General features: G+C 43.6%; 1 protein-coding gene across 1 annotated transcript in view; it reads right to left on the minus strand.

Annotated features, from left to right (window-relative positions):
• The window catches only part of ATOH8 (atonal bHLH transcription factor 8), a 61973-nt gene that overhangs the window by 15722 nt on the left and 25710 nt on the right, over positions 1 to 20541 (minus strand). Inside the window, exon 2 of the mRNA XM_084841845.1 lies at positions 10813 to 11004. Within this exon, the coding sequence (XP_084697971.1) occupies positions 10813 to 11004 (192 nt within the window). The remainder of the gene's footprint in view (positions 1 to 10812; positions 11005 to 20541) is intronic.

Below are 20541 nucleotides of genomic sequence, written 5' to 3' on the forward strand. Positions count from 1 at the left end.
AAGCTAACCAGCTGCAGGTCAGCAGCCTCCCCCAACTGCTAGTCCCTGTTATGTTCAGAAAACTAATGAAGCAAGCAATATTATCTTTCAAATACTGGAGTCAGAGTGGCTGGGTGGTGTGGAGGAAGAGAAGGACAGCCAAGAAAACTCCAGTTCTCTGTGTGCTTCTAAAGGTATTTTCCCAGCAGATGGATGAATGATTGTAACTTACATGGGATACTTTCTAAGGGTCACATTCTGCTCCTATATTGCACAGTTTTTTTAAAGGAAGGCCAAGGCAATACCTATTATGCTCCTGGTGCTTCAAAGGTGATATAAACCATACAGTGCTCAACCGTACAGTTTCAAGGTGAAACTATCCTAGTAGCTGTTATGATCTGTGCTTTGTTGTGTGTAAGTTAAGCTGTGACACTCCTGATGGTCCGATGAAAGGCTTGAAACAACGAGTCAAAGCTAGATTAGCAATCATGTCACCTAAGTCTCAGAGAAAGCCCCTGGCCCCTTATAGGGCAAATGTCTGAGAATCAGGGAAGGATGAACATATTCTGAAAGTACCACAGAGAAAGATTATAGCCCTTGCTCTAGGGTAAATATCTGAGCAGTAGGCTTCACACATCATGACTGCGATAGGAAACGGTGTTCCCTGAAGCAAGCACAAGACGTGTGGACATTAAAGTATCTGTCCATGCATTTTTAAACATCTATGTACACACATCAGGGCGGTGTTTCCACCAGCTATTTACTCCAACCTGGCTGCGCAGTGAGGTCTCTGTGTTTCTATGACATCATGGCCATTCAGCACCAGCCCTGCATTTTATCGCAGAAAAACCGCTTCTTCTGAGACTGCTTATAATCCAACTTCTCCTGCTTATTTCGACTCCCCTACTGACCTGTTTCCACAACTGCACTGGGTTTGGTATTATAGTCTGGGGCATGTAGCCTGACCTTTATGGGTGTGCCACTCGTGACCTCAGTGACCCAACCCTTTCCCTCCCTGTTTTCCAGAAGTTTCATCACTGTTTTGGAGCAGGATGCCAAGGGACGAATGTTTAAAACATCATTGAAAATAAGTGCCAGAACACTAGTGTGTATAAGCTAATGTTGTCCCTATCTTCAAAAAGGGTAAAAAGGAGAAACCTGGGAACTACAGGCCAGTCAGTCTGACATCAATCCCTGGGAAAATTCTGGAGCAGATGATACAGCAATCCATCTGTAAGCACTTTGAAAACAATGCAATGATTACTTGAAGCCAACATGGATTTGTCAAGAACAAATCCTGCCAGATGAATCTGATCTCATTTATTGATCAGGTAACCTCCCTTGTGGACTGTGGGAATGCTGTGGACATAATATACCACGACCTCAGGAAAGTTTTTGACAAAGTGCCCCATGATATCCTGATGAGCAAACTAGCTCAAAGTGGGTTAGACGAAACAACCATGAGGTGGATCCACAGTTAGCTACAGAATCGGACTCAAAGAGTGCTTATCAATGGGATCTTCTCCAACTGGGGAGAGGTAACGAGCGGGGTACCACAGGGCTCAGTCCTGGCCCCAGTGCTCTTCAACATTTTTATTAATGACTTGGAGGAGGAGGTGCAGGGAATGCTTATCACATTTGCAGATGACACAAAACTGGGCGGGATAGCTAACACCTTGGAAGACAGAAACAAAATTCAAAGTGATCTTGATAGACTGAAGCGCTGGGCAGAAAACAACAGAATGAAATTTAATAGGGATAAATGCCAAGTTCTGCACCTAGGAAAAAGAAACCAAATGCACAGTTACAAGATGCGGGATACTTGGCTCAACAACACTACAAGCGAGAAGGATCTTGGAATTGTTGTCGATCACAAGCTGAAGATGAGCCAACAATGTGATGTGGCTGCAAAAAAGGTAAATGCTATTTTGGGCTGCATTAATAGAAGCGTAACTTCCAACTCCCGGGAAGTACTAGTTCCCCTCTACTCAGCACTGCTTAGGCCTCATCTGGAGTACTGTGTCCAGTTCTGGGCACCGCACTTTAAGAAGGATGTAGACAAGCTGGAGAGGGTTCAGAGGAGGGCAACGAAGATGATCAGGGGACTGGAAACAAAGCCCTATTAAGAGAGACTGAAAGACCTGGGCATGTTTAGCCTTGAGAAGAGAAGACTGAGGGGAGATATGATAGCGCTCTTTGAGTACTTGAAAGGTTGCCACAGAGAGGAAGGCCAGGATCTCTTCTCGATCATCCCAGAGTGCAGGACACGGAATAATGGGCTCAAGTTACAGGAAGCCAGAGTCCAGCTGAACATCAGGAAAAACTTCCTGACTGTTAGAGCAATACAACAATGGAACCAATGACCTAGGGAGGCAGTGGGCTCCCACACTGGAGGCATTCAAGATGAGGCTGGACAGCCATCTGTCAGGGATGCTCTGACTTGGATTCCTGCATTGAGCAGGGGGTTGGACTTGATGGTCTTATAGGCCCCTTCCAACCCTACTGTTCTATGATTCTATGAAGCCTGCTATCGCGGGCAAGGAAGTACTGTCAGTACAGCCTGAAAATAAGGTTTATCTCAGGTGGCTTCCCCAGAACTACACGTGGGGACGATCCACGGCTAATATTTCTTTGTGTTGTTTGGACCAGGAAACAATGCCGCAAGCATCATAGTCCAGTTTTCATATTACACGCTAAGTCGCTATCTCATTATCACAGTATTGCGCAGGTCTTTGATCAATACGCACACCCTCTATGTCAGTATCTTCCTGTGACTCTATCACTCAATCATGAAATAGCACTAACATGCATTTGTGCTATCACACGATAGTTCATTTTCCAGAACAATCCTTGACCTCAACAGGTGTCAGCAGGCACCACTGGACTAATGTGCTATTGTTAGGGATGTCAGAGAATTCTGCCATGGATCTCGGTGAGGCCGAATGCCACTGCATTCGGCCCCCCGAAATCCGTGGCGGAAGGAAGCCCCCCACCACCCCACCCCACGAAAGGCGCGCAAAATGGAGCACTTACCTGCTGCCGTCCGCGCTGACTTGCGAATGGCGGCCGCGTCTGCAGCTGCCATTCGCTTCCTCATTATAGCCGTAATAGGCTACGTAAATAATTACATAGCCTATCATGGCTAACGCAGGGACGCCATTTGCGGAGGAGGAGGAGGCAAAAAACAAACAAACAGCGGACGCAAATGGCAGTGGCTACAGCGGCCACCATTTGCGTCCCCTTTTTTTTGCCATTTTAGCCTACGTAAATATTTACGTAGGCTATTGCGGCGGAAAAAAAAGGGAACGCAAATGGCGGCGGTTACGGCAGCCACCATTTGCGTCCCTGCAGGCTGCCCAGTGGCTGGATGTCCGGCTGTGGGCGGCCCTGGCCGGCGGCTCCGTGGAATCTCCGCGGCGCGGAGCCGGCCAGACAGAATTTCGGGGGGGGGGCGGAGCGCCTCCCCCCCACTAATGTCACCCTTCGAAAAGGTAAGTGACTTTCGTACATCCCTAGCTATTGTGCAATAGCGTGATCATGCGATAACGTAAATGCATCTTAGTGCTATTTCGCAATTGAGTGATAGAGTCATAGCAACATACTGATGTGGAGGGTATGCATATTGATGGAAGACTTGCACAATAGTGTGATACTGAGATAGCGACTTAGCATGTGCCTTCTAATGTGGTAGCCTTAGGGGTGCTTCCTAATGTGGTAGCCTGCTATTTAGAGGGAAAGGAAAAAAATGGGCAGAATCGGGCATACGTCTGGGAAGTCTATTCAGAAGTAACTCCTGTAGTGCTCAATGAGGCTTGTTCCCGAGATTGCCATTAAGCGGAGTAGAGCCTGGAGGGGGGAGCCTCTCTGATTGGTTCAGCAGCCCCTGCCAGTCTGATGACATTCACTTTCAGTCCCCTCACCCAGTAGTATGTTTCCGTCAGCGAAGGGGGAGAGGGAGGGGGGACTCAACAAGAGGAGGAGGCAGGAACACAGATGAGGTAATCAGACCCAACCCAGACTCCACCCAGCCATCAAGAAAATAATTCAATTAGAGCTCAGTGGAAACAGCACAGAGCCCCAGGCTGCTGTGATGATAAGCTGGGACTTTAAGCACTGTGGAAACTGGAAAAGGAGCAGATGCGATTGGGGAAACATCACAACAAAGTTGCAAGCCAGGTGAAGCCAATAGTGTGGAAACACACCCCTGGATACCCTGGTCCAGTTAAGATTCCCAGACCTCTCTAAAATGGGTAGCGATGTATATGAATTTATTCTATTCACATGTTACATGTTTGCTGTGGAAAACATCAGAGTAACATCAGTATTTCTTGCAGGATCCTTATGTGTAACATCCTGAAGGCATGTCCCTGTCCCTGCATTAAACTGTGAAAAATTCTGTGTATGTACTTGAAAGTACATACACTCAGGCAGAGTAAGCAATCAAAGCAGGATGGGCCCCCCAGAAATATTCCAACCAGTTTAGGGGCATCAGGTCCTTTACCCCAGTGCTGCAAGGAGAAGAGACGGCTTTGTGGGCAGCGTTTTAGAACTACAGTTATCCATTGGAGGGCGGCAGCTGCAAGTACAGAGTTTTTCCTGAAGTTATATCTGTGCTTCCAGCTGTACTGCTGGAGGTGAATATATAAAACTAACATCCTATGTTTTATGCAGCGGGGCCATAATTTAGTTTGTTAACTAGCCTAAATTATCTAAAAGGTTTGGGTGAGACAAGATTATAACCAGAAGTCCATAACCTTATGCAAATTAAGTATTCTCCTTGCTTCCATAAACCACCTCCTCCCCGAGTGCAACTCCAGGGTTCAAATAATATTGTTCTAAAATACTTAGGCCGAGCACTCATCACCCTAAGGGTTAATTCTCTGGTTAATCTTGCTACAGTTACGTGTGCTCTGGTTACTTCCAGTCTGGGCTACTGTGATGTGCTCTGCATGGGGCTGCCCTTGAAACGTGAGTGGAAACTGCAGTTGGTGCAACTGCAGCAGCTAGACTGTTGACAGGAGCCCAGTTGTCTCAGCACAGATCACACCACTATCACACCCATTGTATTGTATCCCATTTTGTTTCCAACCTCAATAGAAGGTACCGTTTCTTCCATTTCATAGAATAGTGGAATAGTATGGTCGGAGGGGACCTACATTTTAAAGTCCTAATGGTGCAATCCTATGCATGTTTAGACAGAAAAAGTCCTACAACTCCCAGCATTCCCCAGTCAGCCATGCTAGCTGACTGCAAGGATTTTTTTCTGTCTAAACCTGCATAGGATTGCAGTCTAAATGGATTGGGCCGATGGAATAAAGAGACAGACAAACTTTGACTGCCTGGGTTTATTGCTCTGGCTGGTGTTTTGGGCTTTCTGGTTATTGCTGCTGGTGACCAAGTTGTTTTAATTGTTTTTAGCCTTTTTATTGTTTTATACCTGAATTGTAAGCTGCCCTGAGGTTCCCAAGGGAATGAGAGGTGTGAGGAAAATTGTTGTTAATGAATAATTCCAGAAAATGTAGTTGTGCTGTTAGTCAGGAGGTGTGGAAGTAGCAGAGTGGAAGAGCACCTGATCTGCATGCAGATGGCCCCAGGTTCACTTTCTGACATCACCAGGTAGAGGTGGGAAAGACTTCCGTCTCAGACCTTGGAGAGCCACTGTCAGTCAGTGCAGACAATCCTGAGCTAAATGGACCAAGGGTCTGGCTCAGTATAAGCAGCTTGCTGTGTCAATGCTAAATTTACTTATATATTTAACCGGTCTCTTGTTTATCTACTGTACCAATGTTCTGTATCTTCTGGGGCCGTCTCTTAACACAATCATCCCTGAAACAACTGCTGCAAGAGAACTACTCATGTGTGTCATGAGAAACAAACTCAGTGAAAAACCAAAGGCTACCATAAGCCCAAAGAGCCTACCCACAGAGGAGACAGCCCATTGCATCTCTGCATGACTCACTGCCCCAGCCTTGCCTTGCCTTGCCTTGCCTTGCCTTGCCTTGCCTTGCCTTGCCTTATCTCCTTCCAATCAGCCTCTACTGGGAGTGGGTAATTCTGCCACATCTTTGCCTGAGGTATGAGTGAATTATTTAATAGAGAAGCAGCAGAATTTCCCTGACCTCAGGTGTCATGCATCTGCATAAGTAATTGACCTGGGCTTGCCTCCTTCCAGTCAGGAGACCTACCAAGAACAGTATCTTTTCTCTAAGAGCAGGCAATTCTCACTTTTACACATGCAAAGGTGTTTTTTTTTTCTGATCACAAGGATGAGGTGTGCCTCAGATTTTAGTTCAGGAACATAGGGTGTGTTGGCTAATGTTGCTTTCATAATGTTCATTTTGTTGTGGGTTGGGGGAGGGCAGCACCATTTTTTCTATTCAGACAGAACCACGCTCATCAAAGCTGGCTAAAAGGTGGCCCACTAACAATGAAAAGCATTTTAAAAATAGACATAGTTCATTTTTTGTGGCTTATTAACTCTTTATTGTATTTCATTTATCATTCCCTGACTACCTCTGGCACTCTGTCAAACATCCACTCAGATTGTGATACAATTCAGCACTTTGGCATTGGAAGAAACAGGGGAGGGGAGCACAACGCTTCTCCATGTTTTCCTATTGTAATAGCAAAATGGAAAAAAGTCTTCCCATGTCAGGAATAGCAGATAGCTGAGCATCAAAAACAAAACCAAAGGTTATGCACAAGCCAGTAAAAGTAACATCTGGAGCCTCTGCCTGCCAGAACAAGCTCTAACCAGCTACTTTTGGGAAGTGTGAAAAACTTGCCATGCCATGGAAAACTAGAACAAGTTTGAAAGAGACAGAGGAAGGGAGGGGGAGGAGTAGAGACTGCTGGGCTACATTCTGAAGTCGGGTTGGCTTGGTGGTGACTGATTATCTTGGTTCACTGAATCTTTCAAGAGTACAGAAGAAAAACCCTCAGCCGATAATTTCCTGGGACGACATTAGCGAACAGCAGTTTCAAAACACAAAACACAGAAAACTTGTCAGTTACAAGGTGGGAGATTATGGTTTTGTTCAAATATTCAAACTCTCATTCTAAATCTCCCTCCTGGTACAGACATGCTGTTGCGTCGTGTGCAAAGATAAAATGGATACACATCCCGTCTCTTTAATTTACAAGGCTTTACATTTAATATTGAAACAGATATAACAGGATATGAAGCAAAGAAAACTGCTTTGAATTATACACTGGCTGTTACACACCCCTTCCCACCCTTTCATTTAAAAAATGTATCTTATCTAAGGGCATGTACAAACGTATCTTAAGACAGGGCTCATCATGGGACTTTTTTTTCCATGGGGTAAACCCATCTTCCTCCTGATCTTGCTGGGAAAAGCAAATCTAATGCTGATACTACCATCAGCGTTGCTCATCACTCTATGTTTCAGGTATGCTGCCTGACTTTTAATGTTCTTAAGTATGTACATTTATTCAACTAAGGGAACTTCTGTTCCATTATTATCAGTATTATTATTGTTACTGTTGTTATTATTCAGTTTTTTAACACTAGGACACTGCTCCTTGATGTCACAGGGGTTAGCCAATTAGCCAGTGCACACAGCTTGCTTCTGCTGCAAGTGGACAGAACTGATTTTCTGGTCCTGATCCTATACAAATTCGCTTCCTCAGTGCCCTGATCCAGTTACACCACTTATCTACCAGTGAGCTCCTGACAGAGAAGAAGGGGAGCGTATTTGTAATTTGTTATTTGTAAATAAACCAGATTTTACTAAAAATTATTTTCTGGAATAAAGAGAACGAACATTGTTGGGCAGAACAGGTCATTCTTGGTAGAGTGAAGACATAGGTATTCCTTGGTTTAGCTATCCAGTTGTCCATTATAATCCAGCTGATTTATTACCCTGCATGACAGCTGGGTCCTGACTGCAGACGGGAAGTTCACTTGAAGTTTACAGATCTCTTTTTGTCATAAAACTCTGAGCACAGGCATCAATCTCTCTTCTAATTTACCCATGTCACTTTCCTGGAGGAAAACTGGCAGAATGCTTGGTTTCCTCTTTAGCACAGCTTGGTGATGATTTCAGCTAATTGCCTGTAGGTTTAAGTAACCTAAAGGAATGCAGTGCATTATTAATTTGACTGCTGTGTCTTTGAGATCCCCCTTGGTTCATCAGATCATCTCGTTGTTCTCAGCTACTAGATTGGAAAGAAAGCTGTTGGCAGGTGGGGAACTGTAGCTGTAGGCTGCCTGGCCCCAATCTACATGGCCAATTTAGTGTGGAGCGAGAGCACATCAGGGTCGTTCAGAACAGATGACGGTGTCACCAATCTGCAGCAACCCTGCAGCTTCCCTCTGGAAAAGGCACATTTTCGCAAAGTCCTTTTAGTGCATCTTTTTTCCTTAAAAGTGGCTCCCACGTGGTTCCGTCCCCCTACATTAAATCATGGGCATGCCTCTGTAACCTGGCTGTGACCTGGCAGTGATGTGGCCAAGGGGTGGGGCTACCTCTCCTCCCCATTCCTGCTTTTCCCCCGTTTGCAGTAGGGTGCTTTTGGACACAGGCTTTCTTTCCTACTTGGCACTACTTTGCGCTGTTTCATCTTTTCACTATATCGCAGCAGTGCTGTTTTCCTGTTCACAATATGTAGCCTAGCACAGTAGCTGCTTTACCCACTCACAGTATGCAGCCTGTTTTTCCCATTCACAGTAGAGCAGTATCTTTTAATCTTCCAGAATATCCAGTGGTGGATGAGAGGGGAGAAGTGTGGGGTAAACTACAGGGGCTTAATTCAGCGCTTCCAGTAAACTTCCCCTGAGCAGGGGAGCATGGACAGGAATGGGGAACAAGCCTCTCTCATTAACTGAGCAGCACCTACAGGGCTGATGATATTCAGTTCTACTCCGCCTGCCCAACCCCAAAGTATGGGGGTTTCAAGTGTTGTGTGACCCGTGAAAACAGGGTTTTAGGTGGTGTGTACCCTGCTTTTCTTGCTTTGTGTTCCGCCGATGGACCAAAGCGATTTCATGAAAATCTGGATATAACCAGAAAGTGCTTCTCATTCTGTTTCCATGTAGACTGGGCCCTGGTGTTAGGGGATGGGATTTTTTGCCTGCAGTGGCTTTAAGATGGGCTAACCAGCAGGTGAGGGTGAAGGTCTAACATGCAGCAGTGCCAGCTGCAGCCCTACCTCAGGCAAACCCAGCCCATTCAGTGTTTCCAGGGGTTTGGAAAGTGGGAAGGGCAGACTCTGGTGGGTGGAGAGGCAAAAATGGGAGAGGGATTCTTTCCATTCTCCCCCCACCCACAAGACATACCCTGGCATTGGGCAAGAGATACTGCCCAATGCTAGGGAGGTATAAAATGTTGGGGGTGAAGAGTGCTCAGCCTTTTGAGTATTGCTGAAAGAAGTAGGGGGACCCTTGCTAGTGGAAGGTTTCAGTTCATTAATTAAAAGGCCAACATGTCAGTGCTGGGAGGCAAGCCACTAGTTAAAGAGGAAGTACCCTGACAAGCCTCCACTGTGCCTCGGTGTCCACACTAGTCATAGAATAGTATAGAATAGTAGGGTTGGAAGGGGCCTACAAGGCCATCGAAGAACCCCAGAGTTCTCCCACCCTTTCTCAGACTACAGGAAAACCATTTTATGTCAAGAGCAATTAGAAGAGCAGCACAAAACACTAGACAGTTTTGTGCTGCTCTTCTAATTGCTCTTGGCGTAAAATGGTTTTCCTGTAGTCTGAGCAAGGGTGGAAGAACTCTGGGGAAAACATAGGAGGGCAACAATCTGAAGACTAGGCCATGGAGGTGCCCCATAAAAAAGTCAGTGAACACAATGTGGCTATTTCCAAAGTAAACACCTAGTGTGGATGCGGAAGTCATGCTCATGTTCTCATGCATGGAACTCATTCCTTCTGACCATGGATGTGAAGAAAACAGTTGATGTTTCTCAACAGAGGTATCTGAGCCCACTGACCCTGGCTAAAGGTGCTCTTTCCTCTATTAGTGCCCTACAAGCAGTGCCAGCTTCAGTCACCATAAAACTTTAGTTTTGTCGTACAAGCACAGAGTCTTGGTGATTCCAGGCTAATGTACTCTAATTGCCCTTTCTAGTTCCCTGCAATTCCTACAGGCAGAAGTTATCCAAACTGGCCATCCTGAGGATAGAGGAGAAGGCATCCACAATGGAGCCCCTTAATCTACAAGAGGCAGAACACACCAACTAAGACATCCCTTTCATTGCCTCTAGCTTACTTAGGTGCCCCATGTAAAATGAGAGCAGCGGTGCTGCTGGAGTGGTGATCTCTTTGATGGTCTTGGCACCCTGGCAAATGCCCACCCTTGCCACTCTCTGGAGCCAGACATGTGTACAAGTACCAGTATGGAGAATGGGGTGGTGTTAAAAATTGCAGCTCCACCAGCTCCAGATATCACCACTGGTAGTGAGAAGTAGTTGAGATATGGGGTGCCCGTCTTGTGTTTTATGCTGTCCCCCCCCCGCTCCGAGATGAGCAATTAAACAAAACAGAAAATATAATTGAGTGACAGTGTTTTATGATATGTAAAATGGCCTAGATATGGTTGTTTTAAATTTTAACTACAGCATAACTGCATCAAGATTATTCTTATACTTAAACATAAAAAGGAATGGAATTAAAACAAGGAAAGAAAACAAACCTCTGTGTGAAACTAAAGAAAATGTGAAAGAAATAAAGCCTTAGACTATAGAATGCCCTGAACATAAGAAACAAACAACAAAAAGAAACAGCGGATCTTCATAAAGTGAGGAACTAAAGGAGTTGCCCATTAATTTATAACTGACTGTTTTCCCCTCTCATCTGAAACATACCTTCCTTTTTTTAGACCTTCCTTCAGCTTGCAAGGTCCTAGTGCACTGCTCCACACATTCCGAGAAGCTCATGTTACTGTGGTCAGCGCTGTAATCCAGGTCAGCTAGTCTAGCCAAGGAGAGGATATAGTTACATGCTATCCTCAGGATGGCCAGTTTGGATAACTTCTGTCCATAGGAATAGCAGGGAACCTAGAAAGGGCAATAAGAGTAAAACCTTAGTCCTCGAAAGGGCAACTAAAATCTAACAGTGAACAGATTTGCTTAATAGTTTCTTCCATAAGAATGAACTGGCCTGAAAGTCACATGAACCCCTTTCCATATTGAAAGTCCCAGCAGCAATGGGACTTCATAGGGAATGCATGTGCTGCAACAATAATTCATCTATGAGTAACCCCATTCATGAATCTTTTGGTAAAAGTCTTCAACACTCAGAATATGTGGTGAAACCTTGGCATTGCGCGTCTGTTTTTCAATGCCATTCCTTCCCTCATATTCCTGCCTTCCCTTCTCATTTTCCCTCTGTGTGTATTTTCCATCTTCATTCTTCTCTATAGTAACTTCAGCTTTCCTGGGGAGGATCTATGTTTGTTTGTTTGTTTATTTATTTTTAAATTTTCCTATACCATTCTTCACCCATAAAAGTGAGTGTACAAAGAGCAGTGTACAAAGATAAGATAGCACATTAAAGTAAAACAAACAATCACTCAAAAAATGAGAGGGATAAAAACAACAAATCATCAGTCAACTAAAACCGTCCTACAGTGTTTTAAAAAACACACACCATTAAAATGCTCAGGCAGATAAAAAACATTTTAAATTGTTGCTTAAAAAAATACAAAATTGGTGCCAGGTGAATATCCTTTGGGAGGGCAATCCAGAGTCAGGGTGTCACTGCAGAAAAGGCCCTGTCATGCCTTCATAATGCCCTTCTCTTACCAATGCCTCATCCAATTATCTTAATGCACAGGCACTTTGGGCAGGTTGGTATGGGAGGAGATGTTCCTTAAGGATTCAGTCTCGAGGTTCAGTCCCATTCCTAGCAATGGCTTCTCTAGAGACACCAGACATGAGCAGTAGACACCGCTGCATCTGTACTGGCTGCTCAGAGAGACAGGTGTGGGTTTATTCAGAGGCTGGAGCTAGAACATTGCCCTTAGAGGCCCTGTGGCTGGGGCTATGGGCAGGGCCTGTAGTGAGCTGCCCAGCCTGAAGTAAGGAGCTCAGTTGGACCTGTGAGACACCTTCTAACATCCCCTGTCACATTTTCATTTTTTCACTAATAAATAACATTTGCTCAAATGGGGCCCTATTTGGTCCGGACAAACACTTAAAACTGTGTTAATGTGAGTATCTAGAGGTCCTGTACTTTAGGCTTCTGCCTCTTCCCTAGAAGTTAGGTCCCTGAGGTGGAAGAGGAGGTTTGTCTCGTCTATAGAGCACATGTATATAAATTCATGCACCTGAATGCTAGAACACCCTATAGAGTACAGCCTGCCATCTCTTAAGAAGAAGGTGGTGAGCCTTTATTTTGAACTGTTCATAACTTAGGGTAATTATATATTTCTAAATGCACTTTTAATTTCAAGAACCCTCTTCACTTCAAAATCAGTGCAGGAAAAGCTATTGCAGAGCAAATTAATACAACCTAGAGCAGCAAGTGGTGTATGGCCAAGTGGCATAGTGGTGGTGCTGAAGCAGCGATCCTCTGTAGAGAAGAAGGGTGTCACAAGTACACAAAAGTGTCCCTGTTTTAACTTGTGAAATGCTGGGGAGTATTAACTGCAGGTGAAACTTGTAGCTTTCCCAAAGATCACAGTTACGATAACTTGGATGTGCTCTTACCTACACAACATAAACCTGATGGTAAAGATCCAAATGTCTCAGTTGTTTTATTGGCAAAAAGACAACAATCCTGCTGCTTTTATTTTGCTTAAGAGATGATCAAAAACTATCACTGAGTATGTAGGATAAATGCTCGATATATGAATAGTCAGAGGCTCTGCATATCCTGCCCAGTTTATGAACTCTAGCTATTGTCTATGTTGTTTAAAGCTCAAGGCAGCCTGCTGCAGAAACCACAGACTGACCTTCACTCCTAGCCTGCAGCTGCATACATCTGCTGACTGCTGCAGAAGCCACCACATCTCTAGATGAGTTGATACCATTGTGAGAATAAAGGCGGCAGAAGCCTTCAACCATATGGTCACTGAAGGCAGTGAAAGAGGGATCACTGCTCATGGTGCCTACATTCATTCTACTTTCACCTCCAATAAACTAGTTTTGCAAGTTCTTATGGTGTTTCAGAAGTCTGAAACACAACCTGTTTGACCAAAGGGGATGATGAGACAAAAAAATGTGTGGGAAGCAAAACCTCTCTCAAACCACTTTCAGCTCTCTTAAAAACTGTTTGTGTCTAGCCTATTTTTCTTTATGCACCAATACATCTATTTGTATATGTACAGTCGAATCTGTTCCAATATCTTATTGATTGCATTGTGTTCTCTCCTTTACTTGCGGAGTTGTGCTTAACATTCCTGAAGTCAATGCTTGATAGGATTACCCATGAGTCAATTCTTTGTAAACTGGGGTGGGGGCAGGGGTTGCTTAGGGATAAATAATCAAGGATTACAAGTTCTGTTGGATTCAGGGGTGGGCAGAAGTTGATCTGGATCGACTGGTAGATCTCTGGGAGATTTGCAAGTAGGATTTCTGACTCTCAATTGTTTAACAATAGCAGCAACAAAATTACAAAATAGCAGCAACAAAATTACAAAAAAAAAAAAGTTTTTGTGAACCGCCCAGAGAGCTTCAGCTATTGGGCGGTATAGAAATAAATAAATAAATAAATAAATCCCCCCCCCCCATTTTACTGCTTAAATTAAGAACACTTGGGGTAACCAGAAGTGGATTTTTTAGTGGAAGGACTGTGATCTCTGTTCATTTCCGGTCCTCAAAACAAATTCCTGGGCTCAGAAATCTTTAATTCCAAGCGTATGTCTTGGCACGAGGCTCCAGTTGGTGGATCTCAGGGTTCCAGTTAAAAAACAAAATACATCCCGCAAGCCTGAATTTTGCCCACTGTTCATTTAGACTGTCAGCTGAGAAAAGCCATTAAACAGCTACATTAGTGGCAACTATATGATACACTTGTAGGAAGTTTGAATACTCTGTACTTGGGGAAGGAGCCTGCATCTGTATGTTTTTAAAATATTTCTGCAAATGTGTCGTTGTATGATTTTTATGTTGTTAAGTGCAATGTAATGGATTTACCTACATAGTTGTACTGATTGCCCAACAGCAGTGCAAAGAGGGGGGGTCTACAACAAGTAGAATGAAGGATTTCTCAACGATTAAACTATTTTACACTACAAATAACTTTTTTTTGTGTCATCTGCAAATTTGATCAGGGAATGCTGATCAGATTTGCAGATGACACAAAACTGGGCAGGATAGCTAATACTTTGGAAGACAGAAACAAAATTCAAAAGGATCTTGATAGACTAGAGCGCTGGGCAGAAAACAACAGAATGACATTTAATAGGGATAAATGGCAAGTTCTGCACCTAGGAAAAAGAAACCAAATGCACAGTTACAAGATGGGGGATACGTGGCTCAACAGCACTACAAGTGAGAAGGATCTTGGAATTGTTGTCGATCACAAGCTGAAGATGAGCCAACAATGTGATATGGCTGCAAAAAAGGCAAATGCTATTTTGGGCTGCATTAATAGAAGCATAGCTTCCAAATCCCAGGAAGTACTAGTTCCCCTCTACTCAGCACTGGTTAGGCCTCATCTGGAGTACTGTGTCCAGTTCTGGGCACCACACTTGAAGAAGGATGCAGACAAACTGGCGAGGGTTCAGAGGAGGGCAAAAAAGATGATCGGGGACTGGAAACAAAGCCCTATGAAGAGAGACTGAAAGACCTGGGCATGTTTAGCCTTGAGAAGACTGAGGGGAGATATGATAGTGCTCTTCAAGTACTTGAAAGGAGTTGACGGCCTTGTAGGCCCCTTCCAACCCTACTATTCTATGATTCTATGAACTAATTCAAATGTGAATTGTGGGTGCATCTGCTGGGTGGCCTTTGGACTGATTCCAGTGGTGCATGTTATGTGAAATTTCTTATTGGAGTATGTTACTCATGCATCTTGCTCAGAGATGAGACTGTGAACAATCTTTTCCATGCACATCAGCAGCTCACAGAAGAGATACCTCCATGATAAAGCCAGAAAATCAAATCTCTAGATGAGCTCTTAATGCAGTGAACAAGATCTCTTTTTTCTTCCCCTAGGCAGAAATCCTATACACACTTACCTGGGAGTAAACACCACTGAATTCAGAGAGCTTTTCTACACAAGGCATTTATTGTACACTCATGAGTCCTCAATCACAGTAGTTTGTGGGTGCTTTACACAACGTTATCATCCTCCAGGGCCTCTCCCATACTTTGCAACCATCAGAGTGTGTGTGTGTGATTTCCTAATGAGGAAAATCTGGTATTTATGTGAATGGCGGCATGAGACACTCATGTATTTGTGTAATTCTGCTACACCACAGCACCACCTAGTGGCTGTGTAATGGAACATATAGAAAGGCAGAGAAAGAAAACATCCTGAAAAAAAACATGTGTAAAAGAGCAGATCTTAATCCTGCAAAGAATCCGGAAGCAGAAGCCTCGATAAAGTATAGAAAAGCCCAATGAGACTTACATCTGAGAAGACATGTATAGGATTGTGCTGTTACTTCCCTGTTTGTAATTGTTTCAGTAATGTTTTAAAAACAAATATTTAAGATGCTTAGTCTGACAGAGCCACTCACTCACAGAATTTTTTCTCCCTCTCTCAAAATACTAGAACCTGGAGTCATCCCATGAAGCTGATTGGTGGGAGATTCAGGACAGATAAAAGGAGGTACTTCTTCACACAGCACCTAGTTAAAGTATGAAATTCACTACCACAAGATGTAGTGATGGCCACCAATTTGGATAGCTCTAAAAGGGGGCCAAATTCCTGGAGGAGAAGTCTATCAATGGTTACTAGGCTTGAGGGCTATGTGCTGCCTCCAGTACCAGAGGTGGTATGCCTATGTACATCAGTTGCTGGGGAACATGGAGGAAGGATGCTGTTGCAGTCACGTCCTGCTTGTGGTTTCCTAGTTGACAGCTGGTCGGCCACTGTGTGAACAAAATGCTGGACTAGATGGACCCTTGGTCTGATCCAGCATGGCTCTTCTTATGTTCTTGTGTACTCTTGAATAGGTTGTTGCTTCTAACTTGAGAAACATTACACTAACCAACTGTTGTTTTTCCCCTCTTTTTCTTTTTGATATGGCATGGGGATCTAGTGTTAAAACTGCTTCTGAACTGTTTCTGAAACTCTTTACATACAGCACAGAATGGTGGGTGGAACTGTTGTTTGTTGGAGGAAAAACAACTCTAAAACACACTTGGACTCATGGAACAACTTTCACAGTTGTTTGGATCCAGGCCAGTAAACCTGCAACTTCAAAACCAACAAATCATCACATGGTGTAGTTTATGTGCAAATTCTGTTAATGCAAAAGGAAACAACATCCTGGGAACAAAAGATACTCTTGAAATTCACACAGGTAAATTTCAGTTTCTCAAGGACAACAGTAATGGGATAATGATGAGGTAAGGTTGTTGTTGTTTGGTGGTTGTTCTTTAATTCATAGTTCTAGTTACTGTTTCCCAAGAATGCCTCCCATCTTGGCTGAGTTCCTGCCATTTTACTGCTTCCGTTTTAATAAAAAATGGGAAACTGAAAGTGAAAACTCTCCAGTTTATTAAGAGAGGCATCCAAGGCCTCTTAGTTCAAATTTGAATTCATGCTTTTTTAGGCTGGGAACGTTGAAACTGGCCTATTGATTAAACAATTTAAATAAGAAGTATGAAAATGGCAAAAAGTTAATTAACCCTTGCCAATGAGAGAGAGAGAGAGAGAGAGAGAGAGAGAGAGAGAGACCTAAAAATGAGCTAGTGCATATGTATCGCACCTTTAGAGGCTTGGAGTTTGGTCTTGAATTAACGTGATCACACATGTGATATGCTTGTTTTCTGCTTGTGGTAAATTGTGGTCTAACGCTGCAATTCTATGTACACTTAACTGGTTGGGAGTTAAGTAAATGCAGTGGAACTTACTTCTGAATAGGTTGTGCTGTATTTCATGTGGTCAGAGAAGGTAAATAATGTGAACTCTCCTGACTGGAGTTGACTTGGGGCACCAGCCTAAAATCCTGCATTTAAAATGGGGCTTTCTGCGTCCGTTTTAAATGCAGGATCACGACTCCTCCCTTTTTCACGTGCTTCCAATCCCCCCCACCCCTCCCCCTCCTTCTTCCCATATCTGAGTCTTCCATTATCTTTCATTGATCTCGCTCCTCTTCTTGCCGCTTTTACTTTTTTCATGGAGGAAACTGAAGCAGAACACAATGGGGTAATTTGATAGCTCATTATCTGCGATCTATTTAAAAATGGAACAAAGGGCATTTAGTGCAGGAGATGCCCTGAATGATCACTGCATCATGTAAACAGCCTACAAACTTCCGTGAAGGAGCAATCTCAATTGCAGGATAAAAGCTCAGTGTGAAGGAGCCTTTGATGGCATGTTGGCCACTTCCAAACCTTTGTGTCCTATTTCTGAACACAGGTTATGTGTGGATGTGTATAAGACACTTACAATATTACAGATAATAGTTGTAGTGATATGAATGATGCCTCAATATAACAAATGATTTAAAGAGAGGAAATAAGCAATGGTCTGTTTTTGTATAAGACAGCTCTGAGGAATCCCAGAATTTGAAACATACATTTTAAAGATAGGCTCTATGTTGATCTGCTGACTTCTACCATGCCTGGCTAAACTTCTTGCCTGACTCTTTACTGCTAGTTTAGCAGTATGAATATGTAATAAACCGCAGCTTACCAAAATATGCTCTTTTTGACACTGACAACAACACTCCATCAGCATTTCATGTGTTAAGTGTTTTATGTCCTGTCCTGAATATTTGATGTGAATTAAATTAGAACTTATTGGTAGAATTTGAAAGGCAGAACAAGACCACCTTTGCAATGGGCCTGAATACACTGCTCAATTTCCCTATCTTCTAAGGAACCTGATTTATTTTTTGTGCTGGAAGTTTAAAGTATTTTAAAGCCCCACTGGGAAATTAGTTGGCTGGCATGCCAATGAGTCTTTTTAGAACAAACATTGAAACTTAAATATCTCATTGTTTTGTACTGTAATGTGTGCCAAAACAATTCCAGAAGATGTGGGTAAATATACAGAGTTTAAAGCTTTTGGTTTTGTAATAGCTGAACTGATGAGACAAGTCTTACTCTTCCCTCCTGCCACCCCAACTTTCAGGTATCTATTTGAGGGTTAATGCAAATATTTTATGGGAAGTGTGTGCATCCTACTCCTGTCGTTACTTCATTTTCTGGAGTTATTGATTAGTACTTCTCTATTACTGCTAATGAGCATAGTTCTCCACCATACAAATACTATCCCTGCTTTTCCATCAAAAAATGGCACTTAAGGCAGTTATTTGGGAACTTTATTTTGGGTACCACATTTGTATCCCACCCTTTCTGTGAGGAACTACATGGGGTTAAGTTGAGAGACAGCAATTTGAACATGTCACTTAGTGAGTTTCGTGGCTGAGTAGGGAGTTAAACCATGGAGGGCTACAGCATCTTCTGCTGCTCTAAGCTGCTGTACTCCATGTTATTCATGAGAGAGAAACCATGGAATACTACCATCTAGAGTGGCAAAAGATGCTCTAGCCCTCTCCACTCTGTGGTTTCTCCGGCAAAAATCTTTCTTGAGAGAGAAACCATGGAGTAAGGTGGGCTAGAGCAGCCACCTCTACTCTTTGAGTAGGGAGAGGAAAGCGAAGGAGTGGGACCCTTATCCTCCAAGATCCTGATGAAGTCCACACACACCCCGGCAGGGGGAGGTGAGAAGGAACTTGGGTGGGCGGAGTCTCTGTGTGTGAGTGAAACAGAAAAAGTGAGAGAGTGACAGTGACAGGCAGGGGAGGCGTCTGTATATGAGGCATTGAGTTGGCAGTGGGGGGGGGGGAGTCTCTCTCTTTCTCTCTAGCTGCAGAAGATGAGGAGGGGGAGCCCAGGCCTCACCCATTGCTAGCATGCAGCCCTAACCTGCCATCCACTGCTACCTGCACCCCTGAGGGGCAAAAAAGGTTGCCCATCTCTGTCACTGGTCTACTGTGAATTCTTTGGGTGGAAGAATAAAAATAAGTGTCTTGTGGCACATTAAAGATCATCAAATTTATCATGGTCTGGCTACCCCTCTGGAAATTTACAAGGGATAAAAATGTTAGGACAGGAGTCCCCAATCAATCTTTCTTTCTTTCTTTCTTTCTTTCTTTCTTTCTTTCTCTCTCTCTCTCTCTCTCTCTCTCTCTCTCTTTCTTTCTTTCTTTCTTTCGTATGTATGTATGTATGTATGTATGTATGTATAAACAGCCTTTCATCCACAAGGTATCCTAGCATGGTGAACACAGTGTTATAAAAGTACAAATACCATATTTATAATTTTATAAAACTAAAATGTAAAAATATGAGGCATAAAAATGATTCAACTAACAAATCAGTGAATTTAAAAACATTGTAACTGCCTGGGCAAAATGGAATGTTTTGATTTGGCACTCAAGGCTGGTACAAATTGTATCACCCTCAGGAAGGCTTTTCAAAGTTAGGGCACTGGAAACCGTTTGTAAGCGCAAAATGTATTTCTCTCACTGATGGTACTCAGAGAAGGGCTTTCTCTGAAAGTCTTAATATGCAGGCAGGATGATATGGGAGGAGGTGCTCTTTTGGGGGCTGGTGGGCATATTTGGAATTTTGACAACATATTGTTATGGGTGCCATCACAAAATGGTTGCCATGGGGAGTGCACGCCTATTTCCAACATGGCTGTTACAAGACACCCATTTCACAGAAGGCAAGCTTGCCCAAGAACCCGCATACAGCCAGAACTTGCATCTGAGGTAAGGCTGGATCAAGGCAATGATGGGCTCTCAGGTGTACAGTCTGTACTGTAGCGGGGCCCCTACTCTGCCCTCAATATTGAACCCATGCATGCCATTTGTCCATGCAAACACATACACAGTCAAAGACAGCTATTTTATGTACAGCAATGCAAAACCTTTTAAACAGCGTATTTTAGTGGAAAACAATGTTCCATGCTTTCCTGAAAGCAAAAAATTACTACCATGTCTGTGGTACTGAACTCAAACACAAGCTTCCCCTTTCACAGCATACAGCACACAGGAAACATAAAAACACATAGAAATTATCTCACAAATATGCACACATGCACGCACGCACACTCAAGAATGAGAAACAGACTGATACACTGCCTCATTCAGACAGGACAGCCAACATGACTGGAGAGGGAGAGAGAGAGAGAGGGTTGGTCCAGGATATTTTGATGCCTGAGGAGGATCAGCAAATGCCTTCCATTCCTTACTGGATGACCATGACCACTACTTCTCAGCCTAACCTACCTCACAGGACTGCTGTGAGGATAAAAATGTGCTGGCACCCACCAAAAGCCCCCAGTGTGATATGCCCTTTGCCCCACCTCTATTAAAGTCAATGGAATGGTATTGCTTCATTGGTGGAGAAAAGGGTGCCCTACTGAGAAACAGATTGAGGGGTGAAAGCCCCCTCCCCTCC

Source organism: Heloderma suspectum, chromosome 3, assembly GCF_057233095.1.
Source record: "Heloderma suspectum isolate Gila_16-S chromosome 3, 16-S_ref, whole genome shotgun sequence".
Classification (NCBI taxonomy): Eukaryota; Metazoa; Chordata; class Lepidosauria; order Squamata; family Helodermatidae; genus Heloderma; species Heloderma suspectum.